The following is a 15,950-nucleotide window of genomic DNA, read 5'->3' on the forward strand; positions in this document are numbered from 1 at the left end:
TAATCCTTCAGATTTGTGGACAACCGTGAACAATACTGAAGTATTTTGAGTCCCTCTCACCCCAGTCTGAGTCACCTGGATGTAGCAGCTCTGAGAAACACACAGCAATTGCAGTTGCTGCAAGAACCACATAATTATAGAATTAGAGGCAAGGAGAGGGGAACGTGACATGACTTCCCATTTTGACTTAGGGAACTAAAACTGCTCAGATAAGATTCATATTTTCCACCAGACAAGGCCAGTAAGCGGGACGCTTACATCCCTACATGACAATGGTTGTAGCCGCTTAGTTATTTAGATCTAAGTTATATCCTGCCTATAGAATGAAAAGACAGAATGATGCATTTTTTAATTTTCAAACACTTTTTTAGATTTACCTTAAATATCCCTAGGTTTGCTGAAACAAAGTAGATGTACTTTACTGTATCTGCCTGTTCTCAATTTGCGTTTTAGATGATTTACCTCCTGTAAAATCTGACCTGTCTCACACCCCCAGGGTGGCTGTGTTTCCCAGATTAAGAAGCACTGCAGTAAAGGGAGTAGTTCCACGTCTTGAATTGTGTTGGTCCTATGTAAAATACATCTGCTGTTTTGTAAATATCCCTTTGGGTGACTGAGAAGCGTGACTTAGATTTTCAGATCAAGTTTGTGACACTGGGAAGAGTAAACACTTCTAGCTTCAAAGCAGAGAAGATGTGTGCCGAGGTCTGGGGAGTCCCTTAAGCAAAAACAATAGTAAAGTTGATCTAGTATGCCTAGGCAAGTTGTGGATTAAAGACTGCAAAGGAGCAGGGCAGAAAGACTCAGTAGAAGTTCACATTAAGACAGCAGTAGGAGAGAGAAAGGGGGAAAGAAAAAAGAAGAAACAAGGAGAGCAGGAAAAAGGAACAGGAGCCCAGAGGAGTTGGGACTTGAAGCTTGCGCCAGGCGAGAGCCCCTACTTCTTGATCATCCAAAACAAAACCTGACTGGACCAAAGTATTTGAACCTTATTAGAGCATGCTATTCTGCGTTTTTAGGGAACTTGGGTTTCCAGTTAGAAATGTCTTTCCTGATAAGGGTGCATTTTATGGATAGGGATATAGGCTCTCATTTATTTTGTGGCATCCAGGGTGCATAAAGAGAGATCTCACTGTAGGTTGCATTGTATTTAGTTAGAAGGCAGCTCATCTCTTGTGTGGCCTCTGTAGGCATATTAAGAATTTAGTGCTTAGTAGCAGTCTGGGGCTTTCTGGGTGACCAGAATGATAGGCCTCTGAAACACCTTGTCTGTAAATACTGTATATAATGTAACTTTTATTATTACTCCTCTCAACAAAGCTGTGGCAGAGAATAAAGAATTCACAAGCCTCTAGTTATTCCAGCCGCTCAGGTATATGGTTAGAAATCACGTACAAGTTGGGGGTTATGAATAATTGTTTCACTGACTGACTAAACTGCTTGGTCAAATCCTGAATTTCACCAGTTTCGTAACCCCCACATTTATAATAATATTTTTCAGAATATGGGAAAAGTAAGAGGCACAGGGTAAATTTGAGATATTGCTCTGTCAGATTTCTGCAATAAAAGAAAAATAAAAATTAAGCAAAAGGAGCCAACATGAGTCTACAAGGCTAACAGCTAAGAGAACAGAAAAAAATGAAAAAATATTATCATTACTAAAAGAGGGCAGAACGGCATTATCTGTTTTCACAAAAAACACTATAAGAACCACTTCTATAAAAATGATCTTCTTTTTAATAGATATTGAATTTTTGAAGATTTAAACAAAACCAACAACACAAAAGCTTTGGCAACTATTTCACAAAACACAACAAGCAAAGAATACCACCCTGATTTTAAACATTCATTAATGATGGGAATTTCTTCATCAAAATGAGTCTCATAGCTTCATATAGCTGCAAATGTGCAGATGCAGCGTTTCACTCTCGTAACAGGAGGTGTTGATACATGTGAATTGTTTTTGAGATTGTATTCTGTATTGGGTATCCTTGTGTTCACCAGTCCCTTTCACCGGACCAAACAAAAAATGACCAGCATGAAAGAAACAAAGTATTAAATTCATTTCTGCTACATGTCACGCGTCCATAGTCAGAATTCAACATTTCTAATCCACCACATTCGCAACACATATCAGGTTTACAGTAGTTTGCACTTTTAGTTGCAGTCTGTTTAGTTTAGCAATCAACAGCAGACTTTGGTCACCAAACAAAGGTGTTGTAAAACTTTCAGTGATAACAGAATTTATCTACATCTTAGTTTCCTTAACTGGCTTATGAATGTTTTCAGGTTCTGCGGCTGTTACATGAAACACATAAATAAACAGGTAATTATATATCACTCTACTACAAAACTAGAGCATTGTCCTAAGAGATGGTCAGTTCACCCACAGCACACACGGTTATGGACATCTCAACCAACCCATAAAATGCAGGTAGTTTTTTGCTACTATTTGTGGCCTGATTCACATTTCCTTTTGTTGATTTCATTTTTTATCTACCAGTTATTGCATGTGAACCGTTTGAGGCTGTCTGAAGTGACATATTAGCCAGATATGCTGTTGCTTTCATCAGCATACCAGAGGCACAGGCACCAACACTAACATCTTCTATCCCACAGCGCAGCACACTGAGGAAATGGCCTGGTCTCCTACTACTTTACAGCCCTCAGAAACAATGGGACATAACGTGGGCTTTTCCCTTACTTTTACATTTTGGTATGAAAGTGGTTATATTACATATTAAGCATGGAGACCCTTTTCCTTAACAAGCACATTGACCTTAAGTGTTCAGATGCTCTGTGAAATAAACTCCACAACCTGTTAAAGGGAAACTTAAGGAGTTTTCAACACAACTGGCCACCGGAACTCTCTAAGAGACTAAACAATTGTCTCTCAGTAGGTACTCCTTCACATGGTGTGGGCGCTCCACGATCAGTCTAGCTAACTGGCGTGATTCCTCTCCAGCTAACAGCATCAAAAAACGGCCTCTTGAGATACATGAGTCTCCTATTAATCATCCTAGAAAACAGGAACAAGGAAAAGGTAAAACTGGATGCAAACACAACTAAACTAAGACAAATTGGTTCATTAATACACGTCCGACAGTCTTTGTCCCTTCTCAATGAGGGAACTGACCATGACGTACCACCTTTTCCCAGGAGAGTTGGGACCAACAGGGGGTCACAAGGACAATGCTCTGCCATCGGACCCATTCACTGCCCTGACAACGTACATGCTGGGGGTGTTGGGAGTAGGAACCTCAAAATCGTTAAAGAAATGGTTCAGATTACAACAAAAAAGAAGGAATCTGAAATGCCGTGTCCTGCGCACTTGCCGCAGGCCGGTTTTTACTGAGACGGGCTGCAGCCCCATCCCTGCTCCAGAGTCTACTTCCTGGGGGGCTGCGCGTGCACGGAAGCGATCCTCCTTGCCGACGCTCGCTGGCCTGGGTTCGCCTCCCACAGATCACAGCAGGACAGCACCGACTGCAGCGCTCGGGCATAAGCTGGAAGGGAGGGGGGAGAAGAGGTGCAGGTTAGCTGCTGTGGGGGGGATTGACGACACGGGTCTGTTTTGGAACATTTGCCCAACCTACTCATGAGAGAGGGAATCCACTGCTTCTGATGGGCTCCATGCAAATTTAGGCTTTCACTTACCACACATGTAAGCCTGGAGATGCACTAAGATTTAAATGGGTTTCTTAGGGCAAAATGAGTTTGGAGAGGTGCACTTGCATGATTTTGTGTGTAATAGTGACTGAATTCAGATCGATGTTTTTGTGTTCTGTGAATCCTGGAATCCATTTCCAAGTGGGGCTAATTTACAGCATTCACTGTACACCTTGTCATTTGACTTTAAACACCCTCCAGTGATCAATCCAGGCCTCACAAACTCTAGCAGGGGCCAGGCTAAGTCATCTAATAAAAATATCCACATCATTACGTAATTTCACACTTACTTGCTGTTGAATCATTGAGGGAAGATTGTGTTGCACAAGATTCAGTTCATCAAATTGGTACGATTTATCACATGTACCTAAATAAAATATTTCAGTATCTCTTTTCTCTTCCAGTTAGTTTTTATCTTCACAATCACATTTCAGGAGCCAAAAACTTTTAAAAGGAAAAATAACATAATAAAATAAAAATAAAATACAAGCTTAATAGTTTAATTTTAAAGCTACAGCAGCTGCATTTTTTACACCCACTGAAAAAAGTTTTATTACCTCTGTAATAAAAAAAGTTTCATTACCGCATTGTAGAGGCAACGTTATTTTATTGCTCCTGAATGATATGTTTTATGGAATTACAGTATGTTGTCACAGTGACCAAATGTAAGGAGGAAACAGATCCGTTTAATTAAAACAGCAGCGCAGCACAACGGGGATACTCAAATTGCAGCCCATCCAATCGACTCCATGATTAAATGTGGCTACAGCCAGCTCAGACCTTGTAGCTCAATCGAAATTTAGGAAGAGCCATTGAGGAGCCGGTTGTATCAAAGTACTGCAGTATACGCAGAGTGGACTGGAAGGGCTGCAGTTTCAGTAGCTCGGCTGTGCAATACGATACAAGCTGTGTGATGGGAACCTGACAATTTAAATTGGAAGAGGTGTTAGTGGCAGCCCCACTGAAGCAGGTGTGAGCCGGGTCAGTACCTGGATGGGAGACCTCCTGGGAAAAACTAAGGCTGCTGCTGGAAGAGGTGTTAGTGGGGCCAGCAGGGGGCGCTTACCCTGCGGTCCATGTGGGTCCTAATGCCCCTGTATAGTGACAGGTACACTACACTGTAAACAGGCGTCGTCCTTCGGATGAGACGTAAAACCGAGGTCCTGACTCTCTGCGGTCATTAAAAATCCCAGGGCGTTTCTCGAAAAGAGTAGGGGTGTAACCCCGGCCTCCTGGTCAAATTTCCCATTGGCCCTTACCAATCATGGCCTCCTAATAATCCCCATCTATGAACTGGCTTCATTACTCTGCTCTCCTCCCCACTGATAGCTGATGTGTGGTGAGCGTTCTGGCGCACTATGGCTGCCGTCGCATCATCCAGGTGGGGCTGCACATTGGTGGTGGTGGAGGGGATCCCCATTACCTGTAAAGTGCTTTGAGTGGAGTGTCCAGAAAAGCGCTATATAATTGTAAGCAATTATTATTATTATTATTATTATTATAAATACAACCCCAAAAATCTGTTATTGCCTTATTCTCCCTTACAGGTTTTAGGTTTAAATGACTTCTGTACTAAATATCATGCTAGCATTGATTTGATGATCATCATAGATCACAAAAACACCTGACAGAGACCCTCAGGTATTTCCTCTGACTACGGCAGGCTTTGCGAAGCTCCAGCAAGAACTACAGAATCCACATTCCAGTAAAGGCAAGGATTTTTAAACACCTCAAGACATCTCACATGGGGTTGACTTGTTTCCGATGCTCAAACCAGCATGAGAAAGACCGAGAGAAATAGAGAGGGGGAGGGGGTCCTCCTGTTTTCGGATTTCAGCGCAGCTGGGGGGGGTGGAGTTCGTCCCTCCCTGCTCCAGATGACAACAACGGGAAGGACTGTACTTGGCCCTGACTGTACCTTTGGGGTTCCTGTAGAAGACACAGTTGTTGGCACATGTGTCGGGGTGTGTATCCCAGAAGCCGTCTCCACAACAGCAGAGAGGGGGCAGCTCAGCCTTCTCGAGCTTCATCTTCTCACTCATCTGAGCCCGCAGAGCCTCCATGAACCTGTGCCAGAGCAGAAGCGGACTCTCACTAAACCAATTTTACTTTCTGGATTTATTAGAAAACATGCCAATGACAATTCCTTTATAACCTCCACCAATCTGGAACAGCTTCCCAATATTTAGTTTTGATTTAACAGTCTAAGATGACCCATCACCCAAGACTAAACAGCAGATGTCATTTTGTTACCTTTTGAATTAGTTCATTTATTACAACATCTTTAATAACCACTTGTTAGAATGACCGAGTGCTCAATGATCAAAGAAGAGGTGCAGTTGACATGTAGCTCAACTAACCATGTTAGCATGAATAAATTAGTGCACAGCTTTGCTTCAGATGCAGGGGGAAATGCATTATCATTGCACAGTGACATTATCAAGCACAGTGCCATTCACTTTCAGATGGCTAAAGCATACCATTTGTGGTTTTAACTGAGAATCCCTAGAAACCATGCTCAGCCTTTGTGGTATCAGCCTGAAGGACTCCCAGTTGACATCAAGTAAACTACTGCTCAAGCAAGGCTACTGCATACCTCCGATACCGAGCACTTGAGTGCTTTTTTAATTAAAAGAATAAAGAACTCATTGTACCCCCTTCAATTATGTAAAGTTAAAGTTTCGGAGGACTGCTGAGGTAAAATCAATGTTAACTGATAACTTCATGACTTGATTTAACATATCAGCTGCCAGCACAAATCAAATACTAAAGGCCTTTGGAGCTCAACAAAAGCAAAGATAAAGCTGTTTTCTTGAGACAGACGTTGAGTTGTTCATGAGGTAATTATGAGGAAATCATCTGAAGCTGTGGACTTCCTAAACACTAGTAGTACGTTAAGGCAATAGAAACACAGATTAAAGCCTAATAATAAAGCATTAATAGTCTCCTATAAAAATGGGATTTGCTTCCCTATAATCTTATGCTCTGCAAATTTCCCTTTGCATTTTTCCCCTAATAAAACATTTGATAAAGACAGTTTTATGCGTTAAGTTGATGATACATCAATTTTCCATAACTGATTTCACTGTTGTAAGCTTCTCAGCTATTAAAAGGTTAAATAAGTGCATACTCAACTTATTTTATAGCACACTTGATACTGTCCTCTTAAGAAGAGTATTAACCAGTTTAGGAATAATATATCAACACCTGTGTCCAATCACGTACAGTATAACATGCCAAGTTACATTTCCACTTAAATTTCCCTGGTTGCGTTTAATTTAAAGATAATTCATAAAGGTCTTCATCATGTTATTTTAAATCCCAAATTAAAGGTTGCTGTAACTAATTTTAAATAAATTCTCTAGGTGAATAATAATAAAAAAAAATCCTCTGGAAACTGCACTCAAAGTGCTTTACAGGTATTGGGGATCCGTTCCACCACCACCAGTGTGCAGCCCCAGTATGCTCACCACACACCAGCTCTCAGTGGGGAGGAGATCAGAATGATGAAGCCAGTTCAGAGATGGGGATCATTAGGAGGCCATGATTGGGAAAGGCCAGGGGGAAGTTTGGCCACGACACTGGGGTGAGTAATAATCAGAGTTTTCTACAGGCAGGGACTGACCAGGAGGTAGTACTGATCCTCCCCATGCCAAACAACAGGGCTATGGCATCTCCTGTGACTGCTCATTTCCTGTGACTGCGTGAAGGGGTACCTGGTGACCTCCCTGTCTTTCTGTGCTTTCTCCTTCCTCTCCTTCTCCTCCTGGGCCTCCTCTTCCTCCAGCCTGAGTCGCTCCAGGACCTCGCACTCCCTCTCTGTGGGGTCTCTCCCCTCTCCTTCGGGCTCTGGCAGTCTCTCCATTCGCCTCTCCTCCTCCCTCCTCTGTCGCTCCTTGTCTGCCTTGATCCTGCAGGAGCAGAGAAGAGGCTCATGCTGAGATACTTTTCACAGACATTTGTTAATTATAACTGGAGCAACACAAAGTCTTGACTTGAAGTTCACATTTCAGATCGAGGGGCCAGGATGATGATTTGCCCATGTAGCTAGATGGTGAGAGACAAAGCAACTTACACAAAAAATAAGCATCAAACCCCTATTTTTAGTGCTGTATCTATCACAAACAAAACCATTTTCAAATGGACTATTAATATGCAGCAACCATTAATATGACTTACTTTAACTGTCTGCATTTAGTGTATATTTTTCAGTTTTACTTGTGACTCGTGTCACTGTACAGTTTAAGATTTAATAAACTATATCTCTAAATCTCTTATATCTCCATATCTTTAAAGGTTTTCTTTTCAGTTCCACCATATATACAGTATATATTGCATGCAGCTCTAGTATTCATCTATGTAAAAAGGCAGCATAATTTATCACACTGATTGTCACTCCTCCCCTCTAAGAGAAAGGGAGAAGAGAGCACGAGATAAACAGGGTTCATTGCAGAAGTTGATAAAATGCAGGGGAGGGGGTGGACACGGGTCTCTGGGATGTGTTTAATAATAATTCCTTACAATTTTATAGGGCTTCTCTGGACACTCCACTTAAAGCACTTCACAGGTAATGGGGACTCCCCTCCACCACCACCAATGACTAGCCTCCACCTGGAGGATACGAAGGCAGCCAAAGTGGTGCTATCAGTAGGGAGGCGAACATAATGATGAAGCCAATTCATCGATGGGGATTATTAGGAGGCTATGATTGGTAAGGGCGAGGAGGAAATTTGGGCAGAAGACCAGGATAACACCCCTACTCCTCTCAAGAAATGACCTGGGATTTTTAATGAACATAGAGAGTTAGGACCTCAGTTTTACATCTCATGTAAAGTTCGGCGTCTTTACAGTATAGTGTCTCCATCACTAAACTGGGACATCAGGACCCACACAGACCATACAGCGAGCACTCCCTACTGGCCTCACTAACACCAATTCCAGCAGCAGCCTTAGCTTTCCCAGGAGTCCCCCATCCAGGTACTGACCAGCCTCACACCTGCTGAGCTTCAGTGGGTTGTGAGTTGCAGGATGACTGGCTAATGTTTTTCCTTGCTCCTTAGACCTGTCCATGTAATACCGAACCAGTCCAATTCAGCGGAAGCTGTAGGGCAGATTATTGTGTAAGTACGACACTGCTGTTGAGGGGGGAAACGTTAAATACAACTGTGGATGACCCCACCTAGCAATTCTCTGCAGGTGCTCCCTGTGGCGCCTCTGCTCCTTCACCTGCTCCCTCTCCATGTCCATGAAGAGGCGGCGGTACATCAGGAACTGAGACTGACGCTGGAAGAACCAGAGATCTGCTGCTGAGGGACGATCGGGGCTTTGTTTTCAAAACTTCTCCTTAAGCTTTTGCCTTCTTATATCCCAAGCAGTATGGCATGGCACACATGGCCTGGCCACAAAGAAATACAGCTGTCATCATTCATGACACTGTGACAAACAGGACATGCAAAGCTTCCACTGACACCAGGGCTTTGTTTGCCCCTCTGAAGCAGGTGTGTTCAAGTAAAGATTTAGTAAATATAAACATTTTATGGAACATCCATGTAAAAAAAGATGCAAAGAGACTGCAGTATTAAAGCCAGAGCATACTAAATTCTGTAGGTCCTTCATTATTTAGTATTTCCTTGCTTTAGTATTTACTTGTGACCTGCAGGCATAATGGAAAAAAAAATCTTTAGCTTTACAGCATACACATAACTTTACTGATACTCAGAGAAGGAACTGAAACAACTCAATTATAAAAAAAAACATCTGTGCCTTCCGTTACTCATGCACATAGGAGAAGGAACTGAAATAGATGATCTCTTGTTATTTTTTTATATGCATTCAGCAGCACACATATTAAGGAAAATGTCAAAACCCTTCAATTGAGATCTAGTTTATATGACTTTCCTAGGCTGAATGACTGGACAGGAATATCAGGGCTATCAGCTTGTCCTCTGGTGTTAAGAGGACTGAGAGCACATGATACCTCCCTTGGATGGGACCCTGTGTTCCATTGCAGGGTTATCCCAGCACTGCTGACCCCATAGCCACAGTCGGGAATACTCTCACCTTTCAGACTCAGACTGAGCCCCTTTTTGTGAGTAATGGGGAGCTGGAGTAGTCAGGTTAGAGAGAGTACAACAGCAGTGTCCAACTCAAACCCACTCCGTCAGTCCAGAGTAAGGAGTGGAGCCTGCCTGTATTTACCTGTCTCTTGAGCTCCTCCTGATCCTCTCTGGGCCAGAGGACCTGGGTCGCTCTGTAGTCTGTGCTGAATCCCGGGCTGGGACCAGTGGGATAGGGCTCTCTCAACATCCGCTCACATACCTAAGAGACAGAGGAGAGCAAACTCGAGGGGTCACAAACAGGACTAGCAACTAGCAACACCATGCACTGCACAAGAGAGAAAGGTGGTGAGTCTAAATGTTTAAAAACTGAATTCTGTTTACATACCAGTGTTAGTTTTCCAGCTTCTCTGAAAGCTTTGAAACCCATGCATTTAAATTTGAAACTTTCCCTTTTTATTAAAGCCGGGTCATCTACAGTATGCATTTGCAAGTGACTTATTTACCACACAAAGGGAAGAGGCAAATATTTTAGCCGCTGCTGGTGGTGCTGTGTTCTGGGAGCCCTTCCAACCCGAGGATTGAGCAGATAAAAACAATCTCACACTTATTTCTGAAAGGTTTTTAGAATTGGAGTTTGTAAGTCGCAGTGCATATGGACTTGAACACCCTGTCAAGTTGCTGTTGGTAGCCGTGCCCAAGTTTATCAAGTGTGATCTAATAGCAAACTATATAAACTGCTGAGGCGCATCAAACCAAAAAAATAATTAAGAACATTGTGTGAACTGAAAGGCATGTGTGTCTGCTGGCACAGAGCCTCAGGGGACCCGGACAGCAGCCCTGTCCACTCACCTGCTGGCTCTGGAAGGTGACCGTCTTGCCACTGTGGCCCTCAGGGGGCCCTGCCTTCTGCAGGCCCAAAGGGAGATCATGCTGGCCACTCAGTGGGACCTCCTCCTCTGGCTCCTCCTCCCCTTCTCCAGCAGGGGGTGGCAGACGGGATACTGGCTTCTAGACAGTGCGAGAAAGATGCCAGCAGGTATAAGCTTCTTGCAAGGCATTTTCTACAGCTACACTCAATTTACCAGACTGAAAACTGAAAATCTCCTTGGAGCTGCACTTTGGCTGAATTTCAACTCAAAACAAACAACAAAAAGAGTATTGTGACAGTAGAAGCATAGGTCAAGTAGAATAACCAGGAGCAGCATTATTAAAATCATGGTCGCTGTATTAAATTCTTAGAAAAAGTCTTTACATCTCATTTGAAAGTAAGATTAAACTAAAGAAACAATCTAATCAGCTGGTCAGTTATATTAATTAACATGAAAAGACCTCAACAGACCACTGCAAAAGAGATCTGTGTTTTTTTGCACACACAGCAAAATGTAAGAAGGGCTGAAGGTGAGCTGTTAGATTATTGTTAGATTAAAAGAAACACCACAACAGAAGAACACTTCTCTAATCCAGGTCAGGGGAGAGAAAGTTAGAAGGAAATGAAAACTTCAGCACAAGAGCAAAGATTAAGAAATGAGACGATCACATGAGAGTGCTCTGATAGGGCACTTGGCTAGCACTTTATCAAAAACTCTTTGCAGATGTTTGCTTATATGCTTACTCAGGAAAATCTTTAGGGGAAAAGCATATAAAAAAGCTGCACTGCACTGAGCTGATGTTTCCGCAATGGCGATTCTAGTTCTATGTTTAGTTGAGTAATACCAGACGATGAAAGAGAATGCAGAATTAATTCTGTGCCCTTAATTCAAAACAAAGAGTCGGCACCCAGCATGCCAGAAAGGTTTCGGGGTGTAGACTTACATCCCTGGTTGGCGAAACACTCCAGATGCCTCCTGGGAGTTCCGATGTTAGCATCCCGGCAGAGATGGTCTGACAGGAAGCCAGTCTGCGCCTGACCTGCTTCAGCACTTTGCTGAGCTGAGAGAGACACAAAAACACATCATATTTCCTTCAGATCACATCTTCACAAGAGATTTTTGCAGCACATCATTCGCTGCGATTCTTAAACAGATGAATCACTTCATTACACCACGTATTCTGTACTAATTTTATCGTTGTGCATCTCACTCAAGACAAATTTATGAGTAACATTTGCCGAGTTACAATGCATTCAACATAAATGCTGCAAGCCACATGTGGTGGTACAGAGGTACCCTTCAGGTTCATTGTTAATACTTCCCAGGATCAGAATTTGCCCCAGGAGTCCAAACCCTGACATATTCCCTCTCTGCTCTCACCTGGTGTTCTTGTTGCTGGAAGGCACCACTGTCTGTGTCGCCAGCCCCCAGGCCCTGGGCGCTCACCCAGCGGGAACCAGGGCCGCAGATGGCCAGCTCCCCCTGGTGGTCGGAGGTACACATGGTCTTGCGGGGGGTCAGGCGCTGGGCAGCATCACATGACTGCTGGACAACTCTTCCTTCATGCTCTGCCTACAAGGCAAGTACACAGAGTCTGAAACACATCCCTGCCAGCCTGCTTCCAGCCCTCGGGCCTTAATTCTCCTCCAGAGGTTCGGGGATTTAAATAAACCAGGGCAAAGGCACTACATAAGACATGGTAAAAACATATTTTTGGGTATTGGTATTCCATACTTTTGGGTTTGGGTATTGGTATTCCATAAATCCCCTGTATATTTGTGTGTTTTGATCCATCTTTCAGCCAAGAAATACAAGTATCAAAGAACAGCTGAAGGAACACTGCCCAGTGCCTGTGGAATCGGTGTTTGTTGGAAAGGTGTGTGAACAACAGAGCCTGCAGTGTTTCGCAGGTTACATAGAAATGACAGCTAATTAACTGCAAGGAGGATGTTAGCTGTTAATTAATCGATACTGTATGTGGGTGGTCTTACCACTTCGTAGGACTTCTGCAGCTGGCGCCTCTTCCGCGCCTGGGCCTGCTGGGCCACGCGGCGCCGCACCTCGGCCTGGAACCTGCGCAGGCTCTCCGTCTTCTCCCGGCTCACTTCCGACAGCATCTCCTCCAGCAGCACGGCCTGAATCTGCCGGGCAGGGGGGGCAGGCATCACCGCGCGCCCAGCTGCGCCAACCATTTTCTCCGAGGCACAGCTCTCGGTCTCACCCAACCGGGAGCAGCTGCATCTCACTGGGTCTCAGTTCCCAGGATGACTTAAAGCTACAAACGGGCCAGATTCCTCAACCCAAATTTCTCTGCTTAAGAAGATGTTGTTGTAACCCGACTCAGAAAATGTCCAAATACTGATTCGAGAACACAACCTATTATCTTTGTGCTGTTTCAAACGATTCCTTGTAACATCATCACCAGAAGCAGTATTTCTTCATGAAAATGATAACTTCCAGAGAAATGTTCATAAATTAAACAGAGACATTGGCGCCTGAAGAAAGAAGAAATGTCTAATGGGCTTTATATGATATTGCCAGCAGCCATATCACCCTGCAATTCACAACTGACAACCCGCTGAAGCTCAGCAGGTATGAGCCTGGTCATTACCAGGAAGGGAGACTCCTGGGAAAGCTAAGGTTGCTGCTGGGGTGTTACCCCAGTGTTCTGGCTAAACTTCTCCCTGGCCTGTACCAATCATGGCCTGTTCTCCTCCCCACTGATAGCTGATGTGTGTAGAGAGTACTGGTGCATCATCCAGGTTGGGCTGCATGGGAGTCCCCATCACCTGTAAAGCACTTTGAGTGGAGTGTCCAGAAAAGCGCTATATAAGCGTATGCAATTATTATCATTATTAATTGTTCATTTGTTCTGATGACAACAATGAAAAGAGTAGCATGCTCTTATAGCACCACCTGTCGACGACTTCTCATGTAGAATAGACTCTACAGAACTGACCAGTATAGACACATCGGGGTTTATTATTATTGACTATTATTGTCAAATGAAAGCCGATTAAGTCACTAAACACGTCTCTTCGGAAGCGCTGAACGCGACTTTTCCATGATGCCCTAATGTCCCGACAAGAACGCTTTCTGTATGTGTAGGACAACCCACCGGTCAAAAATCTACATCCAGTATCTCGCCAGCGAACTGCAGAGACAGTATGAATACGCATTACTCTGTGCAAGTCTTTTTAATACTACATTAGTTTGTTTTCACATGCAGTACGATCACAATTTCGACACAAAACGTGACAACCCAAGCACGGAATATTGACAACATTTACAGCGCAGCACTGAGCTACGGGATGTTAAATCACGTTAAATGTAATGATTTCGACACCACCCCTACCGGTCTCACACATCGATGCCTAATCTCCTGTTCCCACAGTACTTACAGCGGGGTGCTCCTGGTAGTCTTGGCCGATCTCCACCCAGGCTCCCACGGGCATCACTGCCTGGTTCCTCTCGGCAAGCACCTTCTGGTTCACGACCAGTCTCAGTGCTTTGGGTCTCATCGAGGCGGGCTGGTTTTCGCTTTTGCGGCTGTGTACTGATGCCCTGCCAGGGCCCGTGGCTCGCTTCTCGGCCGGACTCATCGTCCGGTCCTCTAAACTTACACTAAGGTAAAGCAGCCTCCTAGCCGGTTAAACCGAAACAACGCCCAACGAATCGGCGCTCCTCCCAAACTAACAGTTCAAACTTCTGCAGGGAAGGACGCCACCGCCTTCGCAACGGGCATAGAGCCCACCTCCTAACGTCTAATTGGTTACAGCTCAGCCATCCTGCCTGTCCATACGTTTTCATCGGTGCCAATCAAAATCAAGCGTCTAAACACCACGCCTACCTTGCGTCCTTGAGCTCTTCTCGAAAGAAACGCTTGTTGATTGATCCTAGTTCCGGAGAACTACTTTAATAGTTTTGTGTTGTTATGTATAGATAACTTGAATATGAAATTGATAGTCGTAAGTTGATTAAGCATTTTCTGTCCAAAAATATAACAAAAGAAAAATAATTTTGTTTAAATGATTGAAATAACTGAACAGCCACGTTGAGGTCAGAGCTTTATTGCTCAGAAGAATGTACAAAAAATAATGTCGCGGTTTAAAATCACTGGAAAGGAGAGTCGTTGTCTTGTTTAAACCAATGCCAGTGAATTAAGCATAAATGTGACATAGGCAAAGCGCTTGCTTTATGATACCATGTTATTTTCCAAGTGGATTATCCAGAAAATCGAATTACAGTATCAAACATAAGGTCAGCGGCACTAAGAAAAGCCATTTACTGGACGAAAACATTGCAAATAATTTTTAAATGAAATGTGTTAAATGTAATAGAAATTAAAACTGTATTCAAGTGCACATCTTAATCAGAGCAACACGCACGAAAAACAATCTGTCGGGAAAATGCAAAACATCTTTTTCACCCTCTTTAAATATTGTAGTATTGTAACGCTCACGGGTTCGTGCAGGAGAAAGGGCAAGGAGACAAATTAGACACACAAGCACCAGCTTTTATTCTCCTTTATAAGAGCACCAACCCCAAGATTTACGCACACATTAGGGAATCGATGGAACACGTACACAGCTTTAGGGTGTTAACTCTTTAACAGACACTACACACTTATGTTGCACTAAACTTCAGAGAACACTTAAACTAACACAGTTCTATTTACATGAGCAGGGTCAGCTGCTGGTCATCTTATAGACCTTCGGACTCCCCCCCCTGGCTACAACTCCCAGCCTGCTTTGCTGTACCCTCGGCGCCTAGGTGCACTTCCTCCTCACCACAGGGCGAGGGCGCTACACTGCCCCCACCTGAAGCATCTGGCGTCCCGCAGACTTCGAACACTCCCCTCAGGCTGTACTCAAAGTCAGCTAATGGCTGTGGAACCCTGCGCGAGCGACCGCCGCGGTGGTAGCTGGCGATCCGCGGTCGTAGCTGGCGATCCGCGGTCACCCCATTGTCGGCCGGCTCTGGCCCCGGCTGCCCCTCCGGAGTTTTCCTGCGGGGGTCCTCCTCCCGGCTCATGAGCCCGGTCCGCCCCAGCGACCATCGCCGCCACTTTCTCCCAACGCTCCGGCAAGCCCATGTCCTCCAGCCTTCGCCAGGCCTGCCCTCCACCAGTTGAAGTCGCTCCCCCTGCCACACCAACTCCTGCCGGCCCAATGTCCGATCCGGCCCCCACTCGCTGTAGCAGGTCCAACCCCAGGATGCAGTCCTCTTGAATGGGAGCGAGGTAGCAGGGGTGGCGCACCGTCTGCTGGCACCGCCAGCCCCCTCGAGCATGGCCTTGGCCCGCAAAGCAAGGGCAAAGGCCTGCTCAAGTAGGCTCTGGGGAGAATCTCCG

The 15,950-nt window shown here is 44.5% G+C and overlaps 1 protein-coding gene across 1 annotated transcript; it reads right to left on the reverse strand.

Annotated features, from left to right (window-relative positions):
- Positions 1-1,721: 1,721 nt before the first annotated feature.
- ccdc15 (coiled-coil domain containing 15) lies at positions 1,722-14,214 on the reverse strand. Its single transcript, XM_088939768.1, has 10 exons — positions 13,999-14,214; positions 12,589-12,738; positions 11,978-12,169; positions 11,541-11,657; positions 10,578-10,736; positions 9,868-9,987; positions 8,849-8,952; positions 7,386-7,580; positions 5,588-5,736; positions 1,722-3,506 (listed from the first exon to the last, which is right to left on the reverse strand). The coding sequence occupies exons 1-10, from the start codon at positions 14,197-14,199 to the stop codon at positions 3,388-3,390; spliced, it is 1,506 nt and encodes a 501-aa protein (XP_088795894.1). The 5' UTR covers positions 14,200-14,214; the 3' UTR covers positions 1,722-3,387.
- Positions 14,215-15,950: the final 1,736 nt, after the last annotated feature.

This window comes from Atractosteus spatula, chromosome 22, assembly GCF_055471065.1.
Source record: "Atractosteus spatula isolate fAtrSpa1 chromosome 22, fAtrSpa1.hap1, whole genome shotgun sequence".
In the NCBI taxonomy this organism is placed as follows: Eukaryota; Metazoa; Chordata; class Actinopteri; order Semionotiformes; family Lepisosteidae; genus Atractosteus; species Atractosteus spatula.

Bases quoted from the DNA above. Each gene is read 5' to 3' on its own strand.
- ccdc15 (XM_088939768.1), bottom strand. From the start codon at position 14,199: ATGAGTCCGGCCGAGAAGCGAGCCACGGGCCCTGGCAGGGCATCAGTA. The intron at 9,988-10,577 runs GTGAGTGGACAG...TCTGTCTCTTAG, and splicing joins TCACCTTCCAGAGCCAGCAG to GTATGTGAGCGGATGTTGAG. The intron at 7,581-8,848 runs GTGGGGTCATCC...CTGCTCCTGCAG, and splicing joins CACCTGCAGAGAATTGCTAG to GATCAAGGCAGACAAGGAGC.